Here is a 17,856-nt window from a genome sequence, read left to right as displayed (position 1 = left end):
AGGAAAAGGAGAAGGAGGAGGAGGAGGAGGAAAAGGAGAAGGAGGAGAAGGAGGAGGAGAAGGAGAAGAAGAAGGAGGAGGAGAAGGAGGAGGAGGAGAAGGAGAAGGAAGAGGAGAAGGAGGAGGAGGAGAAGGAGAAGGAGGAGAAGGAGGAGAAGGAGAAGAAGAAGAAGAAGGAGAAGGAGAAAGAAGAAAAAAGAAAGAAGAAGAAGAAGAAGAAGAAGAAGAAGAAAAGCAAGTCCTGGTTCTATTCAGGAAAGGGATGCTCTGAAGCCTGGGGAGAAATTCTGTGTGCTGGGAAGAGAAGACAAGAGGAGCTGGAAGAGCTGTACTTTGCCCCTCAGATCCCACTGTGCTTTCACTGGATGGGTCCTAGCCCTGACCCCCTCCTTCCAACTTGGGATGGAGATCCAATGGTGGGGGTGGAGGGGCAAGTCAGAGAAGGGAAAAGGAGAATGAAGAGAGGACAGGGAAGAAATGGGAAGAGAGAGCAGAGGGGCAAAGAACTCCCCACCCCCCCAACCCCGTGACCCCACTCAGAAGCACAGCAAGCAAGTGGAGTTGAACCTCCGGAGGAAGAATAAGACCACCAGCTCCATGTCCACACTCCACCCCTTCTTTCCCACCTCAGCCTTCAGCAGGTTGTTGAAGAGCTGAGTAAAACCTGGTGAAAATTAAGAATCAGAGCCGCCTTGAGGCAGTTTCCCAAGATGCAAGCACGTAGGGAATGTTTGTGAAGAGCCCAGTATTTATTAGGTGAGTATCAGCAGTATTAACGGGAAGGAGCGACCACCTCTCCTCCCAGGCCTGCCCCATCTAGAGATGTTGCCCCAAATGCGGCAACCTGCTCCTTTTTGGTGGGCCTTATTGTCCCCAGATCCTTATAGTATACCTGGGAGCTCTTCACCACCTACTTGTGTGAAGTCCTGGCTTGTACGATGAAAAAGATGCTGTGGAATTTTTTAAAACCAGTATGGAGGACCCTAAGAAGATAATACATTCCAAAGTCCCAACAGGGAAAAAAGCAGGAGGCCAGGGGGGTCTGGCTCTCCCCAAATATGCATAAATTCTGAGCGGAAAAGATCCTCGTGACTAACCATGATTTTCCTGGAAGAAGTAGATTATGATTTCGATGTGCCTTTGCACATAAAATGTCAACGGGTTACTGGACCTGGCGTGGGTCTGCTTTTCAGAAAGACTGGCAAGATGCTGTGTGGAAATGCCAGGCTTGGGGTGGAAATCTCCATGGGGTATTTTTCAATGCGGAACCAGAAAAAAACAAAACAAACCCAAAACATAAGACTACAGGTTACTGTAGGGCGCCTGGGTGGCTCAGTTGGTTAAGACTACAGGTTACTGTAAAGAGCTATGTTATTTGCAAATGCCCCAGCCTGGTATCACACCCACGATGGTTTTCTTGGTAAACATTTTTAAGAGCAGGGGGATGTTACATGTCACAAATGTAACAGCAATCCAGGCTCCTCTTTATAGATAAATTACAAATGGTTTCGTACAATGAAACACAGAAGAACTCAAGGCACCCGTTTTAGAGTCTTTAAAGTAGAGTTGCTATCTGGTGACACAAGCCAGTTCTGCAACATCAGATGCATCCTGTAGAAGGGTGAATCCAAGAATTAGAAAAAAAGGCTAGGTTGAAACCAGAACAATTTTCCCCAAACAAAAACTACTTTTACATGACATCAAGCCACCCAATGACTCTCTGGCTCTAAATCAGTAATAACTAATTAATTAATCCTGATAAATTAGTGTCATAACTGATGTAGGAAAGAACATCAGGGTTCAAAGCCTATGGCCAAGAAAGAATTCTTGAGACGTCTTTGGTGCAAACGTGTGATTTTATGTAAGCACGGGGACAAGACCCGTGGGCAGAAAGCTGCAGCAGGGTCATGAGGAGCGGCCCATTATATACTCAAGTTGGGAGGGGTCTAGGGAGAGGGTAAGCCTCCCAGATATTTTGGAAACAAGATTTCCAGGACCCTGAGGGGGCTTGCTATTGTTAGGAAAGGCCATTTACTACTGTTTAGTAAACCCTCAGTCATGAGACCCTTCAGATGTATATCGCTGGGCCATATGCTTGGAGGTTGATTGCCAACACTTATCTTGGGGGGTTTAGAGATAAAGGAAGTTTCCAAAGGAATTTTTATATGTTAAAGTAGACTTACAGGATCCTTGGGGTGGGGGGGTGGTCAGGCTAGGATTGTCTTTCGCCCTTAGCAGAGTATTAACATTGAGGCAGTTGAGTCCCTAGAAGGTCACTCTGCCTGTTTCAAGGACATGTCAGTGGCTGTAGGTAGTAAGGAAATTGAATAATTTTTCTTCTACCTTTGTTTCCCACATCAATAATGACCTTGATGTTTGCATCTATGTACAATTTACCCCTACCTTCATTTTACATTATTGCTCAAGAATATCCCAAATTCTGGGGCTCCTGGAGGGGAGGGTTCAGTCGGTGAAGCATCTGCCTTCAGCTCAGGTCATGATCCCAGGGTCCTGGGTTGGGCTCCCTGCTCAGCGGGGAGCCTACTTCTCTCTCTCTCTCTCTCTACCCCCTGTCTCTCTTCCTCTGCCCCTCCCCCCGCTAGTGTTTTCTCTCTCTCTCTCTCAAAATAAATAAAATCTTTGAAAAAAGAATAAAAAAAGAATATCCCAAATTCCTGAAAAAAAAAAAAAGTGCTGTTAGTCACTGCCTGTGAACATATAATTCCCCTCTATGAGAAGACACCAATATCGGCAACTTAGTAGATGATTCCCAGGTTGAAACCTGTTTTCTCACCCCTGTGGTTTATTTCACTGATGGCTGTAGGCAAAGATTCATAATGAGGAAGCATTAGCAAGTCAAAGATTCTAACTGGAGCTGTCCTCCCAAGAGCTGCCAAAGTGATAATAAATCTTGCCTTTCCGTGCTCCCTTTGTCCTGAAGCCTCTAGGCTTTTTGTTTTCTTTAATCTTTCAGTTGCTCACAGTTTCTAATGAAGACATCAGCCATTTGTTAAATAAAGGCACTAAGAAATTCGAGAACAAGAATATCAATAAGAAGGAAAACTGTGTATTTGTTTGTGGTTGATGAGCATCAGCCAGTTCCAAATTAATGAAGAGCTTTAACAAATGTTTGCTTTTTTTTTCTTTTCTAGAAAAGGAAACACTGCATTTCAAAGTATAAAGTCTGTTGGGGCACCTGGGTGGCTCAGTTGGTTAAGTGTCTGCCTTTGGCTCAGGTCATGATCCAGGAGGGGCCTGGGGTCCCAGGACTGAGCCTGCATTGGGCTCCCCGCTCAGCAGGCAGTCTGCTTCTCCCTCTGCCCCTCACCCTGCTCGTGCTCTCTCTCAAATTAATAAATAAAATCTTAAAAAACAAAAACAAACAAACAAACAAAAAAGTACAAAGTGTATCGGGTGCCTGGGTGGCTCAGTCAGTTGAGAGTCTGACTCTTGATTTCAGCTCAGGCCATGATCTCAGGGTCTTGAGATCAAGCCGTGGGTCAAGCTCCACAGTCAGCACCTGAGTCGGCTTGAGATTCTCTTTCTTCCGCTCCCCCTGCTCATGCTCTAAGTACGTACGTAAATAAATAAATAACATCTTAAAAAAAAAAGTTCTCAAAGTACAAAGTGTATCAAAAAGAAAGAAAATTTTCACCTAACGATTTTGTTTTCTTTCAACTTATTTAATAATTGTAAGCTGAGGCATCTTATACTAAATTTCAAATATGTATCTCTAGATGTTCATAAGAATTTTTAGTTGTATAAAATAGGTATGTCTTAATAATTACGACAATCTAACCAAAATCGTTTTGTTCACACTGCTAAAAGGCACCGATCACATTGTATTTCAATTTTGTCCCGCGGGCTGCATAAACCCTTGGGAAACTATCTTATCCATATACTGTATCTGTCTCGTTCATCTCTCTGAAGCCAGAAACCGGCTGAACCAAAGTTGGGTGGGTGGCTGCTCAACCAAAGCACATCCCCCTCTAAAGACAAAAACCTGCAAACAGGATTTCATGTGTTGAGAGTGGAGTAGAGAATACCTGCTCCTTTGTCGTGTCATCTCTCTCCGGACTCATGGCTTACCCAGCTGAAGAATTTATGCACATTAAACAGGCCACAAAAATACATTTATAACCACTGCAGATGAAGTAATCAGACCTACTTAAATGTTTTCACCATCTGGAAAAATAACACCCCAAGGGCCAAGACAGTTACCTAAGAAAATTTCTAAGTCCATTACCCAGGCCTGAGAGGCAACAGGTAGGTGGATTCCATGCCAATTAGGAAATGTTATGATTGGCAAACCACTGTGAAACTCTAAAATTGCAGTTTAATGGAAATGCTGGCTGTCATCTCCCAAGTACATTTCAAGGAATCACAAAGCTTTAGCCTGAGAGGCAGCTGAATGGATGTTTTCATCCATGTTGAACCCAGAAGATTAGGAGGTAACACAAGGACTTTTGCAGGTGTCCCAGCCCGTAATCCGGCGCCCCTTCTACCAAACAACTTTCATTCTTCAGGACTTGATGAAGCAGTCCAGAGCAGGGCTCATATGACAGGCTCTCGGCCCAGCTCAGGGATGAGGCAAAGCCGACAAGCACGGGCTCCGAGAGCCCAAGTATCTGAGCCCAAGGGAAGACGCAGTCCCATCAGACTCCGGGGAAGCACAGAGACTTCCTGTTGCTTCTCTGTGACTCAGAGAGCAAGCTTATCCCCAACCTTGTGAATAAAAGATTTCCCAAGGGGTGGGGGAACCCAACAGCTTTTCCGGTCCTAGGAGCCTCTGTAACGATTTCCCAAATGTTTTGGGTTTGGCCTTACAATACACACTTTGCCCCAGGGCATTTTCCCCTTAATTTTTAGGCCCCAGTGTATTTTAAGGTAAATTGATCCCACATGCTTCTGATTCATTTACACTGAACTCATCAGACCATGTTTGGAAAGAGCCATCTGAGGTCCAAGAAGCCCTTTGAGCCTGCTTTTATGAGTCTCTCCGTGCCTTTTTTTTCTTAGAAGCAGGAAGCCACATTTTGACGTGGACAAATAAAAGGCGAGCCCCAGAGACTCGGGTCTGGTTCCAAGTGTGGCACCTCTGAACCGATGGGTCCTCAAATCACCAAGACACAGGCTGCCTTCCTTCCTTTCCTGACATTAAAGGAAACCTTACCCTTGTGCTGGGTTGAGCCAAAGTCGGAAATTCAGAGCTGCCTGGTGCTGAGCTCACGTAAACCATCAGCATTCCGAACTCCACACCGATCCCTGACACCCAAGCCTCCCACACGAGGGGAGCCCCAGGCTCACGACCACCTCCTGCTCTTTTGCTCTGCGGAGAGCTGAGCAGGGGGGCCCCCAGCGCTGGCAAGCCTGTAGGAAACTGTCCTTACTCTTCCAAGCAACGAAGCCGAGGCATTCTGAGCCGTTTGTTGTTGATGTTGTTAGAAACATCCCTTGAAACTGACCGCCCGATGGGAAGTGGCTTGGATGTGCTTCATTTTAGTTAGAGAAAGAAGAACCACAGCCAACAGCAAAGTCAGGTGTGTAGGAGTATGGGTGAGAGAAATGCCGTCTGGGCGCAAGGGAGCCAAAGATGCTCTTCCCTCCGCTGAAGACCCAGCTGTGAAGGATCCATGAAACCCCTACTTGCACTGTTGACTCTCTTTGCCCCTGCCTGGGGTTCTGAGTCTTGAAGGAAAGCCAGAGTCCCCGATCAGAAAAAGGATGATGAACCCCGCATATAACCAAAAAGATGCTGAGGGCAAGGTGACCAAGTCAGGGCCATATTTGTCCCCCCTCGCTTTATGGGGTTTATAACAATGCATTCTCAACTCCAGCTATTTACTAGAATTTTTAAAAGTCCCAAAGCCTGGGCCCTACCAAAAACCAACTAAATCAGAATCTCTGGGGGCAAAGCCCAAGAAATCAGGTTTTTTTCTTAAAAGCTCCACGAGTTATCCTACTATGCAGTCAGGGTTGAGGACCACTGATTTAAAGTAACGCGAATACACTTGTGTTCTGGAAGAGTACCTAGAAATAATTTACATGCCAGAGGGATGGTTGTTTTCTAATTGAATGAATAGGATTCAGGCTGATGCTAGCCCCTACCTTCCCCCACCTGCAGCCCTCTGCCCCGCCCCCAACTCGCCTGAGTTCTAAAGAACGATCAAGCTCTCCAGGGAGTGTTCAAGTCAGCGCACAATAAACAGGTTTAAAGAGAACTAGAACCAACCCCGAATGCTGAATCATCTACGATAGTCAAAATGAACCAAACACAAGATCTCTTCAAATATTTAATCAGTTTAGAGACCTCTGCCTTCCAACCCAGTTGGGTAAAAATTCTCAAGAAACACGATCAAGGGGTCCTCGAAGAAAACACTGGGGTAAAATGGAGAGGAGACTGGGTTTGGGAAGTCAGAACATAACATGTGTCTTAAGGCCTTTTTAAGGAATCCTACCACTTAATTTTTAAAAAATACTCAAAATGCACAAGAAAGGATTAAACAGTTATACAAATTTAAGGACAACGAAAACTTCTTTGATGGCCGAAAATGCCACACATGGTTTGGAAATAGACTCTTTAAAAACCCTTAGATCCTGCTGGGGTTTCTTTCCGTAGCCTTCTCTGTGCATACAAGAAGTGAACTAGCTACAGCCAAGGGGCCCGGTGAGCTCTCTGGGGGCCTTGGCAAAGAAGCGATCGGCGAGGGACAGAAAGAAGGCGTGGAAGAGGTGACAGGAAGCTGTTCACAGTCTTTGAACATGGACTCAGACCCCAGCGAGCCTAATCTATTTCCTTCGAAAAATATGAAAAGAAACTGAAGGCCTTGAAAAATCACCGTCGATCTCAGGTCAGGGTGCCAATAATACTTTCCGATAACTGCGTCGTAAGAATTAGGGGAAGCATGTCCTTCAGAGTGACGGGTCTACCATGCTATAGGCAGGCTCAGGACATCGGGCCGACTCCTCGGGAGACGGTCAGCAAGAAAAGCGTAACATCTGTCCCACTTTACTCTCCCTCTCGTTTCTTCTCTTCTCCTGTCCCTTGGTGCTGTTGAGAGGCAGTGTCAGCGGCCCCCCAGCCCGGGGCTCAGAACGGGTACTGGGACACATATATCCGCAGTCGGATCACGGAGCTGCCTCTGAAGTTGATGACGGTGTTGACAGTGATCATTTCCAAGTCCAGCTGGATGTCCCTCGGCCCTTTGATGGGGCGTGTCATCACCAGGGTGGCACTGATGGGACCGGTTTGCTGTGGGCAGATACCGGGGATACCAGTTAGACAAGGCCTGGCCAACGTAAGGGGACAGGTGAGCGGGAGCCCAGAAGTGCTCAAGCAACATGGGAGAAGGTTGGGGAAAGCTGTCGGTTTGGGGGGGTGGGGGGCGGGTGGCTCTCGTGCAATCACCAAAGCAGACGGCCAGGTGATCTGGCCTCAGGTGCCTCTGCAGCCCCAATCGGGGCACTCCCCTTACAGCCCTGCAGTCAAACTGGACCCCCTTGGTGCTGCATTCTCCCCTTGGCTTTGCCCACGTCCCACCTGGCTTTTTCCTGCTAACTCTCCAGGGCTGCCCTGAACTGTAATTCCTCAGAGGAGCATTCTCTACTTCCCCCAACCTCATTCAGGTTACCCTGGGACCCTCTGCCACTGCGCCCAGTCTGCCCAGGGTGGAAAGTTCTCATCGCTGTGCATCACCGTCCACACTAACCAGTCTATGTTGGATGTCTAAGTCCCTGCCAGGCTACGAGCTCTGTAAGAGCCAGGACTGGGATCAGGTTTTTCACCGCTGTCCTCCCCCAGAACCCAGCCTGCTGCCAGGCACACGGTAGGTGCTTAGTAAATCTTATCTTGAATGAAATAATGAGGAACTGATGGAACTAACCGCATGTCATAGGGCTATCACTTCATTGCTCGGGGGGGCTCAGCTCTATAACGACGGTTTGTACCAGATCACCAGTTCTCAAGCAAACAGCCTCCAATGCACCTAGGACGTTTTTTCCTAAACAAACAATTCCAGGGACCCATTCCAAGATTTTCTGCTCTAGTGGATGTTTGGATAATGCTGGGGGAAAGTATAATTTGTTTACAGGCCTCCAGGTGGTTCTGACGTGCAGTCCCTGTGGGAGCTCCCATTAAACACCCTGTGGGTCCTCCAGCCTCACCACCCCGTGACCCTAGTGCTATAGCCCTAATGATTTCTTGTGAGCTCTTCTCCTCCACTGAGTCTTGCTCTAAGACTTCTGAGGAGCTCAGCAGGGAGTCTGCTTCTCTGCCTGCCGCTCCCCCTGCTTGTACATGCTTTCTCTCTCTCTCTGACAAATAAATACATAAAACCTTAAAAGAAAAAAATTGAGAAGTGCTGATCTAGAAGCACAAGACCCAATCTGGGGATGCTGGCTGTCATACTAAAGGTATGTCTCATTATTTCCCTGTTTTCTAAATAAGCAAACCAAGGCCCAGTGAGGTTAAGCCATTACATAGGGTCACCAGCTAGTAGAGGCAGAGCTGCCCAATCCCAGGCCTTTTCCACTGCACACGATTATCAGAAGAGACAGCTGTGTGTTTTTACTTCTTCTCCCTAGCACTGCCCTTCAGGAGAGATGCTCACGGGTCCATGCAGTGGCCAGACAGTGGGCTCCTGGAGAGGACGTAGCGTGAGAGAATAAGGAGATGCCGGGCTATCACTTTCTATAAGCTGCAGAGCCCAGCACAGTGCCCAGAGACTGAAAGCAACAGGCTTGCAAAATCAAGAAGCCTGGCTTGCTGAAAGCCACACCGGGTGTTTTATCTGTCTCCATAAAGGGAGGGCTCCCCACAAAGATCCGACATCCCCAAGAGCTGCCACAAATAGGACAAGGGCGGGGCAGGCGGGTAGGTGCTGGCCAGGTACTGGGACCTCCCCTGTGCACTAGGCTATCAACAGCCTGACACCCATGCAATTTCCTCTTGGCATCCGCCGCCTCTCTTTCCGTCAGCACTGGCGCAATTGGCACCTCCTTACACAGAGGACTTCCTTGTCGACTCCTGCAAAACTTCGGAGCACTGGGCCAGCATTTCAGAAGGGACAACCACACAGGGAAATGCCCATGGCATTTACATATACAAATATCCCACCAGCTTTCACTGTTTGCATGAACGAAGGCCAAGGGCTGAGGACCTTGAGCTGTGGGCGGCCCTCAGGAGGGAGATCTGCAGAGCTCAAGGTCCAGGAGGGGACTGGAACGACTGGGACCTTCCAAGTTGTTCACTTGGGCTTTCCTGATAAAGATCTCCGGAGGATCATTGCCTCTCCCATCTGGAAGGAACCCTAGAGGTCAGCGGGTCTGAGGTCCGCCCGGGGCCAGATCTGCAGCAGCCTGAGGAAGACCTGCCCATAAGCCCATGGGAGGACTCAAGCACCTGACAGGGGAGCCGGGGACAGCTACGTCCACTACTCATTAGGCTTTTGGGGCATAGTCAGGGCATTGATGAAAGAGGCCTCCCGAGAGTCCCTGCTCATTGGGAGGCTTCATGGTCATTGATGCAAAATGATGCTTATGATCCCAGGCGTTTGGCCATGACCTTTCGTACATCTCTTATTTAATCTTCATTACCCTACGATGTAAGTAGGTGAAGTACACTACAGAAAGTCACCAAACTAGCCCATGACACCAGAGTATCTGACCCCCCAAATCCTGCTCTGACCACTACGCTCTGTGATAAGGTCTCAGGACCTCTCAATTTCCTGACCACCCACCGCACGGACTCTACGGAAGAATCACCACCTTACACTGTAAACGTTGGCCTGGTGGCGTGGCCCCCTCCCCACTGGTGTGGGTTCCTCAGGGACGGAGGCCACATCCTGTTTGTTCCTGGACTCTCAGTGCCTGACTCAAAGCCGCACATGACACACTGCTGAATTTATGTTCGTGCTGGAAGAAGGGATGAGCGAGGCCGACCACAGCGAAAGCAGATTGCAAACTGCTCACCCGACGTGCGTCTTCTTGGCCTTGCTCTCACACACGCTCGGGGCTGTTCTGAATCAACCCACGGGACGGCTCTGTCTGACTCAAGCAAGGAAGTCAGCTTGCCTTGGACCTGCCACCTGATCCACACGTGTCATGGAGGAAACGTGTTTTGGCACAGTCTGAACCCCATGACCGTGCTCCTTCTTCTGGCCCTAATTGTGTCCCCGAGGCACCTGGCCAAGGCCAGTCAGCCACCACAGGCTGCCAACAGTGCTCGTGAAAGGGGCATGTGGGCACGTGCGTGTGTGTGGTTTGCTGTGTGCTTGTAACACACTCCGCGAATCTCAGGGTGGGGAAGCCTGAATGGCCCTCCAGCCCCAGCTCCCACACCACGCTCCAGTCCCTCAGCAGCGCTGCCGAGGCTCCAGGGCCCGGGAGCTCACAGCCTCCTGTCAACAGTAGCAGCATCCATCACAGCAAAAACAACGCTATTCGGGGGGTCTGGGGGGCTCAGCCGTTTAAGCGTCTGACTCTTGGTTTCGGCTCAGGTCATGATCTCAGGGTCGTGAGATCAAGCCCCATGTTGGGCTCCAGGCTCAATGTGGAGTCTGCTTGAGATCCTCTCTCCCTCTCCCTCTCTCCCTCTCCCGCTTGGGCTCCCGCGCTCTCTCTCTCAATAAATAAATAAAATCTTTAAAAAAAAGAAACAATGTTATCAATACAAAGTAACTAACACTTACTGAACACTTTCTACTATTACTAGAAGTTAAACTAGACTTTTCTTGTTATCTCAGTTTCTGCCGAATCCCAAAGCTAGAAGAGTAGGGGAAAAGACGCCACATCCTAAAGGGAAGTGTTAGAGAAGGGAGAGATTTTGATACCCGCCTGCCTGGGTGCGAATCCTGCTCAGGTGCTTCCTAGCTGTGAGACCGTGGGCAAGTTCCTCAGCCTCTCTGTGCCTCAGTGCTCACATCTGTAAGCTGGGACGGTCGCGCAGGCCCTGTGTCACAGGACTGTTGGAGGGAGGAAGGGAGTGACGTATGGGAGGCGGCTGGCGCGATGGCGGGCCCACGCCGAGCCCTATACAGGATTTGCCGCCACTGTCCTTTGGGTAGTTCCTGTAGCCACGACTTGCGACGCAGTGGCCAGCCCGATCTGTTTCCCTCCCTCTCACCGCCATGCTGCATTAAACACGCTTCCCAGCCCCACCTCAAGCCAGGGGGGGTTTCAAGAGAACTGTTCAGGGATGTGGGTCCTCTGGTGTTTAAGAGTGCAGACAGCGGTGCCTGACTCTCCTGGAGAAGTCTACACACGACAGCCCAGATACCCGGAGCCGTGGGGGGGGGGGGCAAGGGCTGTTAGGGTCTTGCCAGAAACATATTAGCATACAGGCAAGATACCAGCCCCTGGGACCTTTTCTCATCTGTTCTAACCGGGGCTTCTGAGACTCCCCTGTTTTTAGACCATCCCAGCCCCAGAGGCAAGGACTGGAAGATTCTGCCTGGAGATAGGGAGAGGGAGGTGGAGACCTCAGATACGCTGTCCTCTCACAAGCCCTGGGGGTGGGCGGCTCCCTTCAAAGTGGAGAAGCTTCCATGGGCCTAGAGATCCTCACAGTGCCCCTGGAGGACTGCATGCTGTATTTGTTAGAAATGCAGGTTCCTGGGTAGAGTGGGCTGAATAATGGCCCCCAGAGATCTCAGGCCCTGTAAATAGATCCCCAGAACCTGTAAATATTACCTAATAAGAAAAAGGGATCTCGGGGGTCGCCTGGGTGGCTCAGTTGGTTAAGCGTCTGCGTTCGGCTCAGGTCATGATCCCAGGGTCCTGGGATTGAGCCCCTCATTGGGCTCCCTGCTCGGGGGGAGCCTGCTTCTCCCTCTCCCACTCCCCCTGCTTGTGTTCCCTCTCTCGCTGTCTCTCTCTCTCTCTGTCAAATAAATAAATAAATAAAATCTTTAAAAAAAAAAAGAAAAAGAGATGTCGGCCTGTGATTAAGTGAAGGATCTTGGCGCGGGGAGATTATCCTGGATTATCTGGGCAGGCCCTCAATCCAATCACACAGGAGACAGAGAGAGACAGGGAGATTTGATACACACAGAACCAGAGCAGTGTGACCTCGGAGGCAGAGACTAAAGGGACATGGCCACAAGCCAAGAAACGCCGGCCGTGGCCGGAAACTGAAGGAAGCAAGGAAGGGTCTCTCCCCTAGAGCTCTGGAGGGAATCCGGCTCTGGGACAGCTTGGTTTCTGCTCAGTGAACGTGATTTCGGGCTCCTGGCTTCCAGAACGGCGTGAAAATAAATTTCTGTTGTCTTAAGGCACCAAGTTGTGGTAATTTGTCACAGCAACGATAGGAAACTGATACACTAGGCCCCAACCACCGTCTTCTGAAAGAGATTCTCCGGAGAGGAAGCCCGGCAATCCGTTCTTTGGACAAGCGCCCCAATTCACACTGCAATATGAGCAGGGGTCTCCAAAGAGGCGCAGCCACCCCAGGGTGGCAGGCGATGAAGCTCAGTGACGTGGGGGCACAGGATTACGTGTGTGTAATTAACAAAGAGGCGAGTATATTTTAGGACGTGTGTTCTAAAATGTTTTCCTGATGTGCCATCCAGTCAAACTTTCTACGATGACAGAAATGTTCTTTATCTGAGCTGTATGAGCAGCCACAGGCGACCACTGAGCACTTGAAATGTGGCTAGTGCCACGGAAGAACCTAATTTTTCATTTCATTTCATTTCAATTCATTTATCCCAAGAGCCCCCATGGTGACTCTGCTGGACAACACAGATGCGCCCACTTCCGTGAGGCAAGCCTTTATATTGGCCAGTTTCTGGAAGTGTGTAGTAGGCAATAAATATTTGTCAAATGAGCGGATGGATAACTGGATATGTGAGTGCCTCCTCCAGGCAGGACGGGAGATTGCATCTTGGCCTGACTTCTCATGATGCAGACGATGAGGATCCGGAAGCTCATAAAAGAGAAGCAGTTTTCACAAAGCCGCCCAGAAAGTCGTAAGGTTCAGAACCTCGAAGTCCCGACCCCCACCCACTCCCCTGTTGTCTCTTCACACCCGCCCCTCCTAGCTGCTCTCTGAGCTGTTCCTAGAAGCACGCGCCAGGCTAACAACACAAGCATTGTTAAAGACAGTGACCATCCCCTCTTACCCGCATATAGAATTCTCTGCCCTCGTTCCCAGACTTGATCTGGAAAATGTAATAAGCCCCAGGGTAGCGGGTCGTGGCTTGCATTTGGAAGATGTCAGCAGGAACAGAGCGTCCTGACACCACATCCATATCCCGGTACAGGATGGTAAAGGGCTGGTCTCTGCAGCCAGGATTCTCAGCAGGACACATACAGCGGCTGTTGGGAAGGGAAATCATGCGAGAATGTGGTAAATCCTTTCCAGATGCTCCTTGTACCTACTTCCTCCCTTAAAACACTGAAAAGGAGGCTACCCCATTTTTAACATCTGAATGCTGTAACTGTAGATCCTCTCTGCCCCTGGGTCTTGTCTAAAAACTCACCAGGGTGTAGGTGAGCTCTCTGGGTCCTAGAGAGTGGCCTATTCTGACCAATCAGATATTCCTGCTACTAGAGTATTAGCCTTAGATGTCTGGTTTGCAGAATGCTGGCACATTCTCTCATGCACTTTACATCTGTCGTGTATTTATTTGGCAAAATGCGTCACTGGTCACATCGCCCTTCACTTCCCCAGATATACATACTCATAAAAAAATTCTAAAAGTAAGAAATCAAATGAAATTGACAGGAACTGGGTGGTCCTTGGACATTCTCTGTAGTACTTAGCACGGTCTGTGGAGAACATCACTTCATCTTTTCATTTGATAAACAAGAGCTTAGAATTCACTAAATTCACTATAAGACACAGTGTTAGACACTGGAATTGGAAGGATCAATAAGATCCTGACCTCACACAGTTCATCTTCTAGTAGGAGAAATATATCAGGGACAAAAATATCTCTACTACAAACGGCTAATTTGAAACGCTAGTAACAACATTGTCATAACATGAAACCATTGACTCTCTTTCCCAAGGAAGGCCTGTTGTAGACGCCCCTCGATGTCTCCCTAACCGCTTAGATCTCTCACCTCATCCCTGAGATTCCCCCTAGGGGTCAGAGTTCACAACAGGATGAGGTACGTCTGTAGGTATGTTGCCTCGATGGGCAGAACTGAGAGTCAGCCTTGCCTCGTTTCTGTTGCTCTCCCCAAACTTCTGATCTCTCTTCAAAACATTGGTTGGTTCTATCTCCAAAATACAGTCCAAGTCCAACCACCTTCACCACCCCCTTTATCACAGCCTTGTCGTTCAGGCTACCATCAGGTCTGACCCGGCCCTCTGGGATGGCCTTCTAATAGGTCCCTCCCCCTTCAATCCATTACATGGCAGCCAGAGCGTCCATGGTCAAAAAGCCAGATTCTGTCTCTGCCCTGCTTGAAGATTCTCCAATGACAACCCCTTGCAACGTGAGTAAAAACTAAACACCCACTTCAGCCTGTAAGACCTATGGGGTCTGGCCTCTGTCAATTTCCCTCCAATCACTGCCCACTTCACTCACCAGGCTGCAACAATTGGACCTCCTCCGTTCTCTGAAGACATCAAGCTCTCCACCACCTTGTAGCCTTTGCACATGCTGTCCCCTCTGCTCTTCTACCCTCTGTCAACATCGACTCATTTTCCCATTCCAGCCCAAATGTCACTTCCTCGGAGGAGCTTTCAGACTCCCCAGTCTAGACCAAGTCCAACCTACATTTTCCTTTTATAAATTCCCATTCCTCTGGCTCATAGCACCTATCCCAATCTGTGGTTATGTTTTCATTGATGGGACAATTTGCTTAATGTCTTTCTCCTCCACTATCAGGAGAGCAAAAACCACGGCACCCGGCACAGGTGTTGGCCACGTAACAGGAGCTCGACTAACACCGAATAAAGGAACGTATAAAAATAATTTCCGAAGTTTTGTTTTTTAAGGCCGATCAAAATAGCCGAGCCAAAATGTCCCTGGTGGCCAAATGGCCCCTTAAAATGTCACGCGTCACACAGAAAAGACTGCTTCCTAAATTAAGAAGCTTGGAGGAGGGCCTGATGACGGAGGGCAGCTGAAGAGGATCACAAACAGCTGGGGGAGGTGGCACTGCAGCTAAGATCTGAAAGATGGGGCGGGTCCATCTATGTGGCAGTGGGAGAAATGCCTTCCATATGGTGGAAGTGGGTGCGCGAAAGTCGGGAGGCTGGCCGCTCCAGGGTGTGGGTAAAGGTGAGGGCAAGTCCCATGCAGGTTGGCAGGGGCACAGGACACACGGACAAGGACATGAGCTGGAAGGAGGCCGCTGGCGTCAGAAGGAACAGGTCCTGGAGGCAGGCAGTTTTCAGCTGCATGCCACGGACCTCCCCAGCCACCCTGGCTCAGGGCTGTGCACTGAACTGGGTCAGTCCCTGGCTACAGACAAGGGCAGCCCGGAGGATCCCAGGGAGAACCAGCAAATGCGAGCCGAGAGAGCAGCCTGACATTCCTCTCTGCCCCAAAGGACCCTGGAACCAGAAACCAAAGGGTTGCTAGAAGCACAGCTCTTAGCATGGAGGGAAACTGTCTGCAAGGACCAACCCCCCACACCCCGCCCGCCCCTGCTTTGTCCTCTTTTGCCAGTTTTTGTTTGGAGCAGGAAGCACCCTGCTAAGCCACGAATGGCTCTTAGATGCTGCTTTCCTAGAGGACAAGACCGATGTGTCTGATTCATCCCTTTATCTCCAGTGCAAGGAATGGGTGTTGCTCAGGGTAGTCAATGTGTGGCCGGAAGAAGGGAGGGCAGATGTACCTGTGTGTGTGTGTGTGTGTGTATGAGTGTGTGGTAGGCAACAGGCCAGGCAGGGGCACTCTCCTCTACACCACACTGGCAGCCTCCTGACCCAGGCCCCTCACTCCTGTTCCCATTTCTCAAATGACTTACTTATCACTAATCCGCAGATAAGGCTCCTCGCAGCGGATGGGGCCAATGCACTTGAAGGCCCCCTGCAAATTGTAGCAAGTCTGCTGCAGGTTACACGTGTGGTTTCCGTGCTCACACTCGTTGATATCTGAAATGCAGAGAAGAGGCTGAAATAGGACAGCGCTTCCCAGGTGTGGGTGTGTGTGTGGTGGGAGCAGCCTGGGTCTTTGCTGCAGAACTGCATTGTCCAGTTAGTGATAGCTACTGGCCACGGGTGGCTACTGAGCCCTGGAAATGGGGCTAGTGCAAGGTGAGATGTGCTGTAAATGGAAAAGACACACAGATCTTGGCCACGCGGTACAAAAAGGAATGCAATAGCTCATCAATAGTTTTTACACGGAGCACATGTTGGGATGATAATATTGTACATGTGTTGCATTAGAAAGATATATTCTTAAAATTAATTTTACCTATTTTTTTTTTATTTCTATATGGCTCCTATTGGTAGCTGACTTGATATTTCTATTGCCCAGCACTGCCATGGAGAATTCTTGCTTGGTGTTCAGGTAAGGTAGGTTCAAGGAGCTGAAATGGGTCAGTGGCTCAGCTCCTAGCCTCTCCGCTGGCCCCAGTGGGTGGACCAGGGGCTGGGAATCAACCCAAGCAGCCAGTCTGAAGGAGACCTACACAGGCCTTCATAGCCTGGGATCCTGACCCTTTGGGGGACACACAGTCAGATGTGTGAGTTTCCCTGGCTTCCACTCTCTAGGGAACCAGTAGAGAAATGCTAACTAGGCTACTCTCCAGGGGCCGTGACAAAGCCTGGACCATGGTCCTTGAGTGGGGCCAGGCCACAAGAAGCCTTGGTTGGGTCTGGAGGAGTCCTCTGAGGGGTCGCAGAGATCCGCCTTGGAGGCCGGACAGGCCACCTCTACCTGTGGAGCTCATGACAGAAGCGAGAGTACCCATGTCCTTTCTGAGGCCAAAGTGTGGGTCACAGGACGGGAAGGCCAGTCATCCTGGCCAGAGCCTGCCACTCTGGGAGCCACTGAAACCCACTCATGCCCTCATCCCTGCCACCTTCCCTAGATGAAGACATCCAGGTGACCCCCTAAGCCAGCCCCTCCTCACACCTCCCCCAGCCAGGCCCCTCTGGACAGCCTTACCTTGGCAGCTTCGGTTGTCATCCAAAAGAATGTATCCAGGGGGACAGGAGCAGAAGTATGTGCCGGGCTGATTCACACACTCGTGTTGGCAGAGGAACTCAGAGAAGCTGCACTCATCCATATCTGGGGGTGACAAGTCACACCTGCTGCTTATAATCAGACTACCTGGGGATGGGGGCTTAGTGGTTTTCTTCTCTAACTCCCACACCCCCCTGACACATATGACGGCACGTTTGTGGCTACAAAGTTGCCATTTTACTTCTTGCACACTCGGGTGACGGGGAGCTCACTACCTACTGAGGAAGCCTACCGACATTTGGACAGCTCTAATTGTTAGCATGTTCTTCCCTATAGGGAGCTGAAATCTGTCTCCATCAAACTTCCCACACGTCTACCTCCGGCGCAGCTACATTATCTACTCATTACAGACTCATTTTGCCCAGTAGGTAAATGTACCTTCCACTTCTAGAGGTGGGATTTGTTTGCCCACTGGAGTTTTCTGGGTGCAGAGCTCTTCTCCAAAACCCAAAAAAACCATTCCCTTGGCCCAGTCTTCTGAAAGGGCAACTTTACCAGTGCCAATGGCCCTCTATTCACCCCAAAGTTGAGAAACAATATTATTTCTAAAGTCACAACTGAAAGGGACATATCCGGGAGGCCAGGGATGTCCATTATATTAAAATGTCTTTGTGTCCAAAAATCTCCTTGAAAGAGAAAACTCTGGAGTGGCCCGGGTTGGGCGAGCGTATCATCCCTGGGTGGCCCGCCGGCCTCAGGAGGTCGCTGG

General features: G+C 49.6%; 1 protein-coding gene across 2 annotated transcripts in view; it reads right to left on the bottom strand.

Annotated features, from left to right (window-relative positions):
• Positions 1–6,280: 6,280 nt before the first annotated feature.
• The window catches only part of FBLN5 (fibulin 5), a 75,728-nt gene continuing 64,152 nt past the window's right edge, over positions 6,281–17,856 (bottom strand). For both annotated transcript variants that reach the window (XM_034993052.1, XM_034993051.1), the window contains exons 8-11: positions 17,070–17,192; positions 15,925–16,051; positions 13,119–13,314; positions 6,281–7,252 (exon numbers count right to left, since the gene is read on the bottom strand). In XM_034993052.1, coding sequence (XP_034848943.1) covers positions 7,091–7,252; positions 13,119–13,314; positions 15,925–16,051; positions 17,070–17,192 — 608 coding nt within the window. In that variant the 3' untranslated portion in view covers positions 6,281–7,090. The remainder of the gene's footprint in view (positions 7,253–13,118; positions 13,315–15,924; positions 16,052–17,069; positions 17,193–17,856) is intronic.

Source organism: Mirounga leonina, unplaced genomic scaffold (genome assembly GCF_011800145.1).
Source record: "Mirounga leonina isolate KUSES-001 unplaced genomic scaffold, KU_Mleo_1.0 Mir_82, whole genome shotgun sequence".
Lineage (NCBI taxonomy): Eukaryota > Metazoa > Chordata > Mammalia > Carnivora > Phocidae > Mirounga > Mirounga leonina.
Note: the sequence above shows the minus strand (reverse complement) of the source record. Positions and strands in the feature narration are given on the sequence as shown.